Source organism: Nanorana parkeri, unplaced genomic scaffold, assembly GCF_000935625.1.
Source record: "Nanorana parkeri isolate BGI_ZX_2015 unplaced genomic scaffold, ASM93562v1 scaffold910, whole genome shotgun sequence".
NCBI classification, from domain to species: Eukaryota; Metazoa; Chordata; class Amphibia; order Anura; family Dicroglossidae; genus Nanorana; species Nanorana parkeri.
This window is the reverse complement of record NW_017307178.1, coordinates 524136-537474: the sequence shown is the minus strand read 5'-3', so window position 1 is coordinate 537474 and position 13339 is coordinate 524136. Positions and strand designations below refer to the sequence as shown.

Below are 13339 nucleotides of genomic sequence, written 5' to 3'. Positions count from 1 at the left end.
AGTTTTTACAGAAATGTGCAGGAATGTAACCTTTTTTTTTTTTACAAGTGTGCTATATTGTACCAGCTGCTGTCCTTTCTTAAATAGCCTGATTTACTGATCTGAATTGTTATACCTTTTGCATTGAGGAAAATTATATAACATAGATTATTTTGTTGCAGTTTGGAAGGAAAGCAAACCGGACGCCGTGGTAGGAGTACTTCTTTAAAGGAACGGCAGACATCAAGACCGCAGAACGAACGAGCGAATAGTTTGGATAATGAGCGATCGCCTGATACAAGAAACCATCTCCAGGTAGAATGATCACTATTCGTGCAGCTTGTTGCCTGTTTGCTTGTCTGTTTCTAAACGTATGGTGGTCATGTGCAAACAGATCAGGAGGTTGTGTGGTAAAATATTTTTCCCTACAGCAGCACAATTTATTAATTTCTTTATACCCTTTTAGCTGATATTAAAAGTGACACCATGGCCCCAAAAAATGACCTTGCTCCTTATTTTTTAAGGAGAAAATCACTCAGCCTCATAGTTCACGCAGATGTGTGACAATGAAACTTGTCACACGTCAGCTCAATAGATCGCGAAGTGAGCGAACACATACCGTCGCTCACTTCTCTCACACAGCTGGGTGGATCTCGACAGCAATGTTAGGATCCGTCCTGGCTGTTGCGGTCTCATACTGAGCTTTGGGTCACGGGAGAAGCTAGACTGCTGCTGGGTGGATCTCGACAGCAATGTCAGGATCCGTCCCGGCTGCGGCGGTCTCAGTATACCGCAAGCTGTAGCTTGTGACATACAGAGCTTTGGAATACATGTAGTCAAGAACCAGCTGCACTCCTTACCGTAATAGTAGTAAACCTGCCAAGCAGGTGGGTGCTTGTAGTGACCACGGACGGCCCCGTGAACAATGCAGATCTAGAAAGGATTGTCACCAGCACACCAAAAGTTTTGAAGCAAAAAGTCCTTTATTGACAAATTGCCATCCATACAAGCGCTTTCGCGGTCTCAGCAGTACCCCTTCATCAGGCTTTTTTTTTTTCTTACTAGCAACAGAGTTGCTGTAAATATTAGCACCAGGTTCTTTTAAAAGTGGAACTGTGTTTGTTTTAAAAAGTGAAGGTTCGTGGTCTTATAGGGAACATCTAGAAATGTTAATTGTGCCTGAGCAGTACTCTGATTGATTTACCTTTTTTTGTTTTGAATTATACCTGACCTAGAACAGTGCACTACTGGCAAGCGAGTCTTTCCAGGCACTCAAGCCTCAAGTCACGTAGTTGTGCTGTATATCGGCAGTTTGACGTTCTCCGTGCCTCTGACTGATGGTCTCACAGGATTTTGGCATAGGTGAGATGCCACTATTGGGCTGCTCCCTGTTCTCCCTGCTGAAGGGAACCCTGTACTGCACCTGCAGTGCAAGGATCTCCAAACTTTTTCTTTCATTCTGTGAAGCTATGCTTTCTGAACTTCGACTGCTGCTTCCTAAATAACCAGTTATTAAAAGGGTATGTTTGACATGAGGAAGCAAAGCCAAGTTGGCGGCCTCCACATAAGAGACACAGTGCAGAACAAGGCTTGGTAAGTCAGTACAGTGGAAGGCTTGGTAAGTCAGTACAGTGGAAAAGCTGTAGGGAACCTATAGGCATTACTGGTGACTAGTTCTTTGTTTTCTGTTTGCCTTTTTTGAGCATGGTGTCAACCGTTCATGTCCTGTATCTGCCACTTTCCCTAGTTGCTAATACTCACCTTTCCTTTGTTTCCCTGGCACTCTCTTCAGCCTCCACGAGTGAAGAAAAACACCCAGGTATGAGTCAGTAGTGTTTGTCTACCTTCACTTCCTGCAATGTGATAACATACTGTTGATTGGTGATTAAGTGCTTATGCACCAGGCACTGTCACACAGGGTGGGGAAAGAGCCCTGAAAAAGTGACCCCTGTACCTGTACAGATTATAGTGACTAGGGATGTCCCGATACCATTTTTTTAAAGACCAAGTACAAGTACTTTCCCTCAGGTACTCACTCACCGATACCAATTACCGATACTTTTTCTTAAAGGGGCACGTGGCATTTTTTTTTCTAAAACAACACAGACTAATTTTAGGGCAATTTCTCACCAGGGCTGCGTACGCAAATCTCACCAGGGCTGCGTACGCAAATCTCACCAGGGCTGCATGTGGGTCTCTCCAGGCAAGTGCTGGGCTGAGCGGGTGGGTGCCGGTCTTGTGCCGGCTCCGGGGCTGTATGTGTGGTGTGGGGCTGTGCACGCATCGGGAAGGAGGTGTAGGACCAGACAGGCACTGTCATAGACAACTGCTGCCAGGTCCCCGACAAGCTGACTTAGGTCCCCACAAGCGTGGGACCTCAGGCAGCCAATCCGGTTTAAAAATGTAAAGGGCTGGTATCGGCCTTTAGTATCAGGGCATTTTCACGAGTACAAGTACTCATGAAAATGCCCTGTATCGGCATTGATACTAGTATCAGGACATCCCTAATAGTGACTAAAGTCTTTTGTACAGCTATGTTTAGCTTAGTAAGTATCTCTCAAGCTGGATCAAGACTTCACAAGTTGCATTTCTTAAGTCGGGAAGCTTCTGGTAGTTTATTGCCAGATCCCTGATATCTTGGATTGTCGTCCGGGGCAGAAGTACTGCACTAAAAATTGCTGAGAGGCAGCCCTGATCCCATTCTCTGCAGAGGTGTACCTGAAAAGTGCTTGCGCTGCATGAGAATCTTTGCTTTGTGTGTCATGTCAGATTCACTTCTGTGAATTCATAACATCTCCCTCAAGGTTCTAGGGCCAACAGACCCAGTCCTCAAGCTGACTGTCCTCTAGCGAAGGCCCTCTTTTCCTCCAGCAGTACTTCTGCATCTCCCACTGCCATTTTGCTTAAGGGCATTTGCCCTTGCTACAGGAACCTTGTTTACGGTGTCTTTCCTGTGTTCTCTGTCTGTTTTAGGAAGTGGATGGGGCTTGTTGAGCATACAGTCTTATGATCTCCGGTCCTCTTTTTTGCTGCTTCATTGTTGTCTTGAGTAAGATTGCCTTCTGCACTCCTCCTGCTGCCACACAGCTGCTCCATAAATTTCTAGGCACAGTGCCATTCTCTCTTTAGAGCAGTGCCATCTGCAGAGATTTTTGGACCATGACCAGACCACCTCCATATCTCTGCTAAGGTCAGCTGACTAGTCTTCACCAGTTTGTGAGTACCCCAGTACCTGTACCCTTAAGTGGCCTCCACCTACTTTTCATTGTGCTCAACGTTTGCTGCTATTGACATTATGTTCAGCATCAAAACAGAGGACCATTCCCTGTTTTCTTTTTGTAACTAAAAAAAAACAAAAATACCTCTTTAAATAAAGAATTTACAAAAAAAAAACAGAGGACCAGCCTTCATGAGGTTACTGTTGGCTTCCCTATGCAGATTTTAGTGGTCTCTGTGATTGACAGTGTGCAGCGTGATTTGCTCTGTGACATGTGCAAGTCTGCTGAGCCACACTTGAAGCAAATCCTTTTCCTTGCAACCCTACTTCTGCAACCATCTTTGAGCCTTCCTTGGAGCTTTCAGGATGCCGTGATGTACTTTTCTGTTGAGCCTCTATTATGGAGGGCTTCAACTTAGATTCTCAGGCAGTCTGATCATCTGGGTCACAGAAACCTCCCCCTCTCTGTTTTGATTCCCTGTTTGATACAGTTTTAGATCATCTTGTTTTTCCCAAAAAGCCGGAAATGCCTTTCTCCCTTAGTAAGCAGGAGCAGTTAGTGGCTCTTCTGTTCCGACAAAAGAAAACAGTTTTAGGGTCTCTTTCAGGCATTGAGGCCTTAGACCCCCTTCACACCAGGGCATTTTTTTTCCTCGCTGTAACGAATACACCCCATGCATTACTCTCTGAACTTCTTTTGTGGTTCTAATTTGCGCATTTTGCTCCATAGACTTCAATAGAAATTTGGTGATCAGCGTGTATTTGCGTGTTTTCAAGCATGTTTTTGCAGCTGAGCCTGCTTCTTATTGGACAATTGAAATGAGCTGAAAAAAATGTGCTGACATATGAACGGAAAATGCGTGTAAAACACACTTAGAGCGGAAAATGCGCTGAAACACTGTCGCCCTGGTGTGAATGGGGCATAAAACTTGGTGGATCCATCTGCTCCTTCCCCCAGTAAGACAGCTGATCTGGGCTTCTAAAAACCTTTTAGGTCTACTATGGTTTTTCCTTCTCATTCTTTAATTTTTCTTTCTCATCCTTTAATTTTTATTTGTTGAAGGAATAGAAGTGATCAGATTGGTCCTTTTCTCTTTTCATCCTGTGATGGACTAAAACTTCAATAAAAATTAGTAAACTAAATGTGAGATTGAAGTCAATCACAGGAGCGAGCTTGGACGGTGGCTACTTTACAACACACACAGGGACCATGGGGAACCAAAGTAGCCCCCCTCCAGAAGGAAGGACAGTGTCAGCAGCAATTGAGAGATGATTTGAGGATCTACAGCCGAGTGATACACAAATAAGATACATTTTTAATAGTTAAGGTACTTGAATGCATCTTTAGGCTAGGCTCAAACCGAGGCGATTTATCACACGGATTGGATCGTGCAATATCGCGCAAAACACAGATGCACATTGACGTAAATTCCCCTCACTGTTTGCTATAGTGGACTTTTAAACCACTGGATTTACAAATAGACTATTGTGATGCTGAAATTGGGAAAATAGACTAAAGGGGAGCTATCGCGTAATTTTAAAATTTCGTTTTTGAGGAAAGTTCCATCTACAGCTCACTTTCAGTCAAAACAAATGACGGATCACACCTGCCATAGGGCGTCAGATTGTTGGGAAATGGAGCATATTTTTTTAAAATTAAGGTCTGTCTTTAACCCCTTCATGACTGAGCTTGTTTTTAGTTTCTGTTCGTAAATGACTGACACACTTTTGACATTTTTGCTGTGTGATTCTTCCACGTCAATAATATACTTTCTTACAAAGTGCACCCACACATATTATATATTGTTTTTTAGAGGACAGATAGGGCTACATATTTATATCACATATGTGCGTCTAACGCCTCACTTAGGACACATAAAATATAAAAAAAGAGGAAAAAAACGTTTAAAAAAAACACTTTTTTCCCAGTTTTGATTTGTAGTATTTTTTTTTACAAAACCAGCATAGCTAAAAAAATGCAATAAATACATTCATTTATTTGTCCCTTATTTTATTTTATTTTTTACACATTTATTTTTTTTTACACTTTTTACACATTTTTTTATTTTTTTACACTCTTCACTTTGTTTTTTAACTTAAAAATGTTATTTTATTTATTTAATTATATCAAGCAGATTTTGTGAATTAATCTCACTGTTACTGCATGATAAATTAATACATTTTTGGTTATTATCAGGCTGCTTCAAACTTCAGAACAGCCGATAATAAGTTAGTGACACTGATCCTGCAGCAGTTCAGGATTCAGCTGTTACTAAATGTTTTCTGATTGTTGCAACAACGATCAGCAAACTGAAACATTCTTCTTCCAGGAATAGATACATTGTAGGAATAGACACATTATGTATCTATTCATGAAAGAAAAAAAAAAAAGCCAGTATAGCTTGAGAGAGATATCTCTCGATCTATACGAGCTGTCAGAATGCCGGCAAAAGCCGGCATCTGTGTCCGCTTTGCTTTGACTCTCAGACACCCGATATTAAGGTATCGGGTGTCTGAAAAAGGTTAACCCTTTCATTAATGAATGCCTCTGTAGTAAGGGCAGCCATTAATGAATGTTAAAAGCTGATTCTCAGCGATTAACAGCCCTCTAAAGCAGCAAATAACTCGTCACGTACAGTGTACGTGACAAGTCATTTGGTCCCTTTGTGGCTGGACGTACAGTGTACGTCTCCCGTCACGAAGGGGTTAAATGGATTTCATTGGGTTATATTCTCATTTAGTAGTCCTTTTACACAATGTCCATTTGAGCTGAGTTGATCTACATAGCCACATATAAAACGGTTGTTTTCACTGCTCACAGCTTACAGGTGCATTGTGCTGCATAAAAGTGCCGACTGTCTGCATTTTTACAAAGTGCAACGCATGTCACCACAGCACATTCTAACACGCCACGGTGCATAGAGTTGAATTAAGGCTAATTGCCATTTTGTTTGCTTCTATTCACACAGAGGAGTTCATTCAAATTCACAATACGCTGCCCATGATTTAGCTTTAGAGTTGAGCTGTCCTTCACATTGGCAGTGTTCAAATTAATAGATACAGTCTGTATTTACACTGCGAACACCAAAATAGCATTGTCCAAATATTTACTGACATGTCAGCATAATGATCAATTAAATGACTAGATTTCAGTAAAAGTAAATGATTTCTCAAAGAAGCTCAGGCAGGGTGTAATTGTCTGCCCCTGCTAACAAGGTACTTGTTCTTACCCAAGTTCATAGCAATGCACTTTCCTTTTTTATCAACTTGTTATATATTCTTTTTTAAAGTAATGTGTTTGTCCACTTTTGTTCTGTTTTTTTTTCTGGAAAAAATCCTACATGCTGCAGTTTTGGAATGTCGGTTATAGACTGACACAAAAAAGGACAACTTTAATCTTTAAAACGCTAAAAAAAAATTCCTTGCTTCAGGTCAGTCATATTTGACCTGTGATTTCGTAGGGTAACGTATAAACAGGCTTTTAAAGACGTTTAGTCGATTTACATAAGTGCTTTATGTTAAGATTCATTCTTACTGTGTGTTCTTCCATTGTTTAGCAGGCAGCTTAACCACTTCAGGACTGTCGTGTGTATAAATATACGTAGTCATCCTAAAGTGGTTATAACAAGATCATTTGTACCCGCTTGTGAATGTACTGCCAAATCCCCCCCACCCAATTTTGCACTTGATCATCTGTATTGGAGGGCAGGGGAGACATCAGGGGTCTAATACCCCCTGGAGACCCCTGGTGTCTCCATAAAGCTGGGATGGCCAAACTGCGACCATCCAGCTGTGGTGCAACTACGAATCCCATGAGGCTTTGCAAGATTCTCACAGCCACAGACATGACTCCCAGAGAGAGATGCTTCATGTGATTTGTAGTTTCACCACAGCTGGAGGGCCGGAGTTTGGCCATCCCTGCCATAAAGAGAACCAGTCACCTCCCAATGCTATCACATAGGGGCTGTTTTGCCACTTTATAAAGGCAATAAACTTGAAGTTATTAAAATGTAAAAGCAACCCTGCCACCCCGACCATCTGCATGTGCATGCAAACACAATCGCAGGGCATGCACGTGCACACGGCCATGCGCAATTTTAATGCTTGTCATGTTTGGTATCTATTTAATTGATGTGACCCCTCATTTTTATATTTTGCAAAAGAAATTGGTATACTATTATGTGCACTAAAATGTATTTTAGTGCATTTTGTCCTAAAAATATCAATTTGATAAACGTTTGCTCATATATCGTGCAACACAAAAATAATGCAGTGGGTTTTTTTTTACTCTCCAGGGCCTCCACTTTCAGAAAAGATATAAATGTTTTAGGAGTTTAAAGTAATTTTTTTTATCCAAAATTTCTGATTTTAGCATTTATGAAGATAAAGAAAATAAGATGTTTTCTAGGGGTGAAAAAATGGGTAGAAGTGCTAAGTCCAGACGGTGACGGAATTAATTGTGACTTTTAAGGCGACATAATACAAACCATTATGTTACATTTGCTTAAAATTGTGTTTTACACAATTTAAAAGCTTGATAGAAGCCACTCAAAAATATTGGCAATAGCATATTTAATCAAATATTTATGTACCACCCGTACATTCGTTTATGTATGCACAGTAGGACAGGATACATTCTCAACTTGTTTCACAGAAAACTGCTTCCTCAGGAGATATGGGCAGAAGATTTATAAAATGATAGCTGGTCATTTTTATCTAAAGTTTACTTTAATATACTTTTGTGATGTGTAAAATAAAATCCTACATTTAGAGCCGGTCGTCTGCCATTTATATTGTTTTGTGTTGTTTACTCTTTTTTGTGTTTACCTTTTCTGCCATTATTGTGTGCAAAACATTAACTCTATTAAATGTTTGTTAATTTGTTTATATCACCGTCTCAGTCTCACAAAATATTTTATTTCCGTTTTTTTTTTTTGTATGTTTAAGGAGGGTGTTGACTGGTGGTAATGTTTCTCTTGGGAGGGTAGAATGCTGGTATAGCAAGGTTTTTTCATCTGGTCCACTTATTTTTGTGGATTCTATGCTTTCCTTTCGCCTGGTATGGCAGGGTCTAATAGGGGGGCATTACTCCTGCTTGGCCGCTCCATCACCCACCCCTGCCAGGCAGGTGTAGTTGAGGTTGTTTGAATCCCTCACCCAATGTGGGTAGAAGTGGGTAGCACCTTTTAACCCGTGTGTGTGCTTGTGTCGTGCGCTTCTGTGGCACACTGATGACATCACACATTGCATCAGCTACAGCCTGTGTAGACTTCATCATGGTGGGAGATATAAGGAGAGCCACTTTGAGGGTAATTGTCCCTCCCCTTTAAGCAATCTGGCCACATTTCTGTTTTTCTGCACTGGGTACGGCATTTATTTATTTTTTAGCCCTTTCCACTTTTTTTTTCATTTAATTTTAAGATCTTACTCGTTTACATTGATGCTGCTCCGGTGAATGGTATCATTATATAAGGCATTAGTAACTTTCTCTTCTTGCATATATCGGGGTACTCGACCTGGCATAGATCTGTTAATAAGCTAGCCGAGCTACCGTTTCTACCCTCACAAAGTAATACTATCCTAGTAATATATTGCATGAGTTTTATTGGTAATCTAGACAATAAATAAAAACATCACATGCCGTAATTACTACAACCTTTTGGATATGTTTATATGGAGGTTTATTTTCTCATTTATTATTAATTTCTAATATAGTAGCGTATGCTTCACATGCATTGCCATGGAGTTTTACATGAGATGTTGTTGTTATATAGATTAAATGCTGTCCTAGTTTTTTTACTGGGATGGATACTTCCATTTTAGTCATTTGTCCCTAATGCATTAGTGAAAGCGCAATTGTTAAATATAACTTCTGTATTATATCACATTAATTTACCTTGCATCCTTTTTTTTGTGTATTTTAGTTTTACGTGACATTATTTTGTAGGATCATTGCAGCCCCACTTATTTACTCATTGGGGTGTTCACTTTCCTTTTTGGATATGTATTTCTTATGTAGCAATTAGTGTTACATCTGATAATTGAATAAGTAATACTGATATACCATATACAGTTGTGGGGGATCTATCAAAACTGGAGCAGATTTGCACTGCAGCCAATCAGCATCTCTCTTTTTTTCAAATCTTACCTGAGCAAACTGAAGAGAAGCTGATTGGTTGCCATGGGCAACTGCTCCAGGTTCTGTCTGCTCCAGTTTCGATAAATCCCCCCCCTCCCCCCACCCCAGTATATTTTTATTACACTCTTTCACCTTGGATTCTTTATAACTGGGTGAACAGTTTCACATGCATTGGCATTCTTTTTTAGATTTGCCTATTTTTTGTGGTCTGGATTTTCCCTTTTTTTAATGTCCCCAGTGACCTCCCACTGCCAATGTAAGTGGTTGAATCAACTTATAATATTGAGGAGATTATTCATATGTATATTTATAGGTTCTTAAGGAAGCAGTTTTCTGTAAAATGCATTAAGAAAGTGCCCTGTCTCACTGTATAATACAGTTGACCTTTTGGAATTTTTTTTAAAGGAACCCGTGTTTATGCATTTGGAAATGTGTAAATCTGATGGATGTGTAAATTTGATTAACCCTTAAATTTGCGTAAAACAAATCTTAGCACTTGAAACCAGTTTTGCAACTTTGGCATATGTTAGCAAAACTGTACATCTCCTTGCAACTTCTTGGTTGAGAAAGAAAGAAAAACTGGACCAAAATAGTAAAAAAATAAATAAAAATGAATTCTTAAAATAAAAATCTTTTAAAACTTTATCTGTATATTTATTGCCATTACCATGACTCGGCACAAAAAAAAAAAATTCAAAATGCATTCTACTCCTGACATTCATAGCAATACCACATACAGTAGGTGTACATTATTTGTACCTGTGGCAGGGCCTTGAAACAATGCCTTTTTTTTTCCTACCTAAAACACACTGACGCTAACATATAAACTAACCGTAACGCTGACACTAACCTAGATCAGGCCCTGATGTAACTATTTTTATATTTATTTGTTCCTACTAGACTAAGAGCTGTCGGTAAGACCGAAGTCTGCATGCTATGGAATGCACTTTCAGCACAAGCATGGGTATGCATGTATGCGGCTGCTTGGAAGAAGTACCACCTCCATATTGCAGCATATGTGCACATACGCTCAGTGGTAACATGTTAAACAGTGGGCAACAGTAAATTCTTTAATTGCCCAGATTTTGTTTTTGACATTCGAAAGAGGCAACCTGTGTCTTTCAAAAGGAGAGAAGCAATGCCAGCCACCAGTTTTTTGTTTTGTTTTCTGAAAAAGTTTTCTTAAACAGTTAACTTACATTGCATTAGTTTTGTACTGTTTGATACATGATATAAACCAGAGTTCTGTTGCTTTTTTTAATTATTTTGGCAGGGATGAATTTGTATTGTTTTAAAAAGATGCATACATTTTCACTGATGTATTTATGTTAATGTGTTCTAATTCTTAGATACCCAGAAAAACTGTTTACGATCAGCTAAATCATATCCTTATATCTGATGACCATCTCCCTGAAAACATCATCCTTGTGAATACTTCTGACTGGCAGGGCCAGGTAAGTTACTATATAGCTGTGACAAAAAGTAAGCAGATTTATATCTGCCATTAAAGCTGAACTGTGGGCGAACGCTTATATAGACATAAAGACATTATAGACACATACTGTATAGACATTAATAATATATGGGAGCTGTTTTTCCTGCCAGATGATTTGCATTTCTATTCATACAATTCTGGGAACTGCACATCCTTGTCACACAGCACAGACAAAAATAAAAATACACTGCTGACATCAACCTGCCCCAGCCCGATGATTGCACGAGGAGCAGCAACGGACTGATCAGGCACTTTTTGCTTTCCCATTCTGTGAGCTTGTTTCTTGCCAACATATTTGCATGCAGCTCACCTAATTGGCTCATAATGCTACCTCTAACTAGCACAGTGAAAAAGGTCAGAAGCTCAGATCAGGTTTTTACCTGTCAGGTTGAACATTGTCACTCTATATCTTTGCAAGCCTAAAAAGTTTGCCCAAACAAGAGATGCTGGGGATTTTATTCTAATGACTTTGTATGTTGACAGCCCTGTGTGAATTGATATAGCCTTTAAATCCATTTATAGCTTTAAAAATAATTGTAAATATTTGTGGTGTATTTATGACTGCATTGTAACCTATAATAATGCATGATTTGCTCAACTCTTCTGAAATGTGCAGTCAGTCTCCAACATTTTTATTTTGCCTTGTGCTTTCTGTAGCATGACCCACAATGCACTGATATACAATAGTAGTAGTATTATACTTGATGTATATAACGGCAACAGTTTGTGCAGAGCTTTATAAAGTAAAGGGAGGAGGTGATGAGGGAGCTAGTGATCAGGTGGTCCTGGGAGAAGTGATGTGGACAGTTTAGGTGATATTTTGAGATGAGGGTGGTGTACCAGACAGATGGGATTGGGGATGGCTTTGTATGTTGGTAGTTTTAATTTTCTGAGTAGACTTGTGTCCGTTTTTAAGAGGTTTCTTAAGATTTGGGGCCTGAAGGCGAAGTCAGAGTCCAGGATTACACCTAGCAAACTGGCATGAGTGGAGGAGCTGATAAAATGTGCTACTGATCTTGGAAGAAAAGTTGGGAGGGAGGAAAAATTATGAGCTTAGTTTTGAGAAGAGTTTAAGAATGTGGTGTGCAATCCATACTGAAATGTTCGTTAGTAGATTAGTAATGCATGAGGAGACAAAGGGTAAGCTTTAGAGTAAAGAGATTTTTGGCGTAGAGATGATTTTGGAAGCTGTTGGAGATTATCACCTGACTCAGGGAGGAGGCGTAAACGGAGAATAACAGTGGTCCAAGTGCAGAGCCTTGGGGGACCCCTACAGAAAGAGGAGATAGCGTTGTATGTTACACTAAAGGTACGCTGACATAGACAGAAAGGAGAAACAGGAGAGAGCAGAGTCTTGGAGGCTAAAGGAGTGAGTTTTTTTGAGGAGGCGGCGGTTATTAACTGTACCAAAACTTTCAGAAAGGTCTAAGATTATGAGTATGTGCTAGTAGCCATTGCCTTTAGCAGTTATATGGAGCATTTTTGTTAAGTTGTTGGTGGAAATACATTTATAAGGTTTAAGGTTTAAAGTGGACTTAAACTCCAGAAGTAAAAGATTTACTATATTATATTGGTAACATCTAAAAATTTTATTTGTGCCTAAGCAATACCCTGAAAAAACATTTCTATGAATGTTCATTTACATCAGTGCACTACAGTAACCAAACATTATGTGCATTAGTATGTTTCCTTGTTTGTGAAAGGCACCCAAATGCACTTGCCACACATTTAGGTTGCACCGCAACGTGCAGTAACGCACTAATGCACTTTGTGGGGTGCTGCATTATCTAAACTTTGTGCAGCAGCAATTATTGATCCATTGTGATGCATTGGCAGCCCATGTAAATTAATATGCAAAAAAACTGGAAGGTTCAATAACCCTTTAAATGTCTTTTGTGCAAGTGGGCAGGTGAAAGACTGGGTGGATATTAGGGCTGTCTATGTGTAAAAGAATAAAAATGCCAATGGAAGACCACATTTTCAAATCATACCCATGCTATTTTATTCCTGCGTACCTTTACCACAAGCATGAAAATGTTTTGGTAATCTGCATGCATCTTTTACAGTTTTGAAAATACATCTTTGATTGAATTCTTTTATTGTCTGTTACATGTGAATTTGTTTTAATTACTATTGATTTTTTAAGGGATCTACTTGGATGATGAATTTGAAAATAACTTTGGTCTCTACTTTTGTAGCTTCTTTCAGAAATCCTGCAAAAACATGACCTTCCTTTAGTCTGCACCTTCTCTTCAGCTGATATTCAAGCTGCTTTTAATACAATAGTATCCAGGATACAACGGTAGTAAGTATCTCGATTTCTAGTTTCTACAAGCAGTTGAGTTTCTGTGAGTAATTTGAGCAGTTTTCCAGCTTTTCTTAAGGTTCATAAGTGAATATTGCCACCACCTTCAGTTTTTCATCACTACTTTGTTAACTAGCCAGTGTTCTCTGCGCCCTTTCTTGGTTTTTTGAATATTTTTTTGAATAAGTGAATATACCTGCCCAA

General features: G+C 39.5%; 1 protein-coding gene across 1 annotated transcript in view; it reads left to right on the top strand.

Moving 5' to 3' along the window:
* The window catches only part of PACS2 (phosphofurin acidic cluster sorting protein 2), a 110804-nt gene that overhangs the window by 76547 nt on the left and 20918 nt on the right, over positions 1-13339 (top strand). Inside the window, exons 12-14 of the mRNA XM_018566038.1 lie at positions 162-294; positions 10685-10789; positions 13029-13135. Coding sequence (XP_018421540.1) covers positions 162-294; positions 10685-10789; positions 13029-13135 — 345 coding nt within the window. The remainder of the gene's footprint in view (positions 1-161; positions 295-10684; positions 10790-13028; positions 13136-13339) is intronic.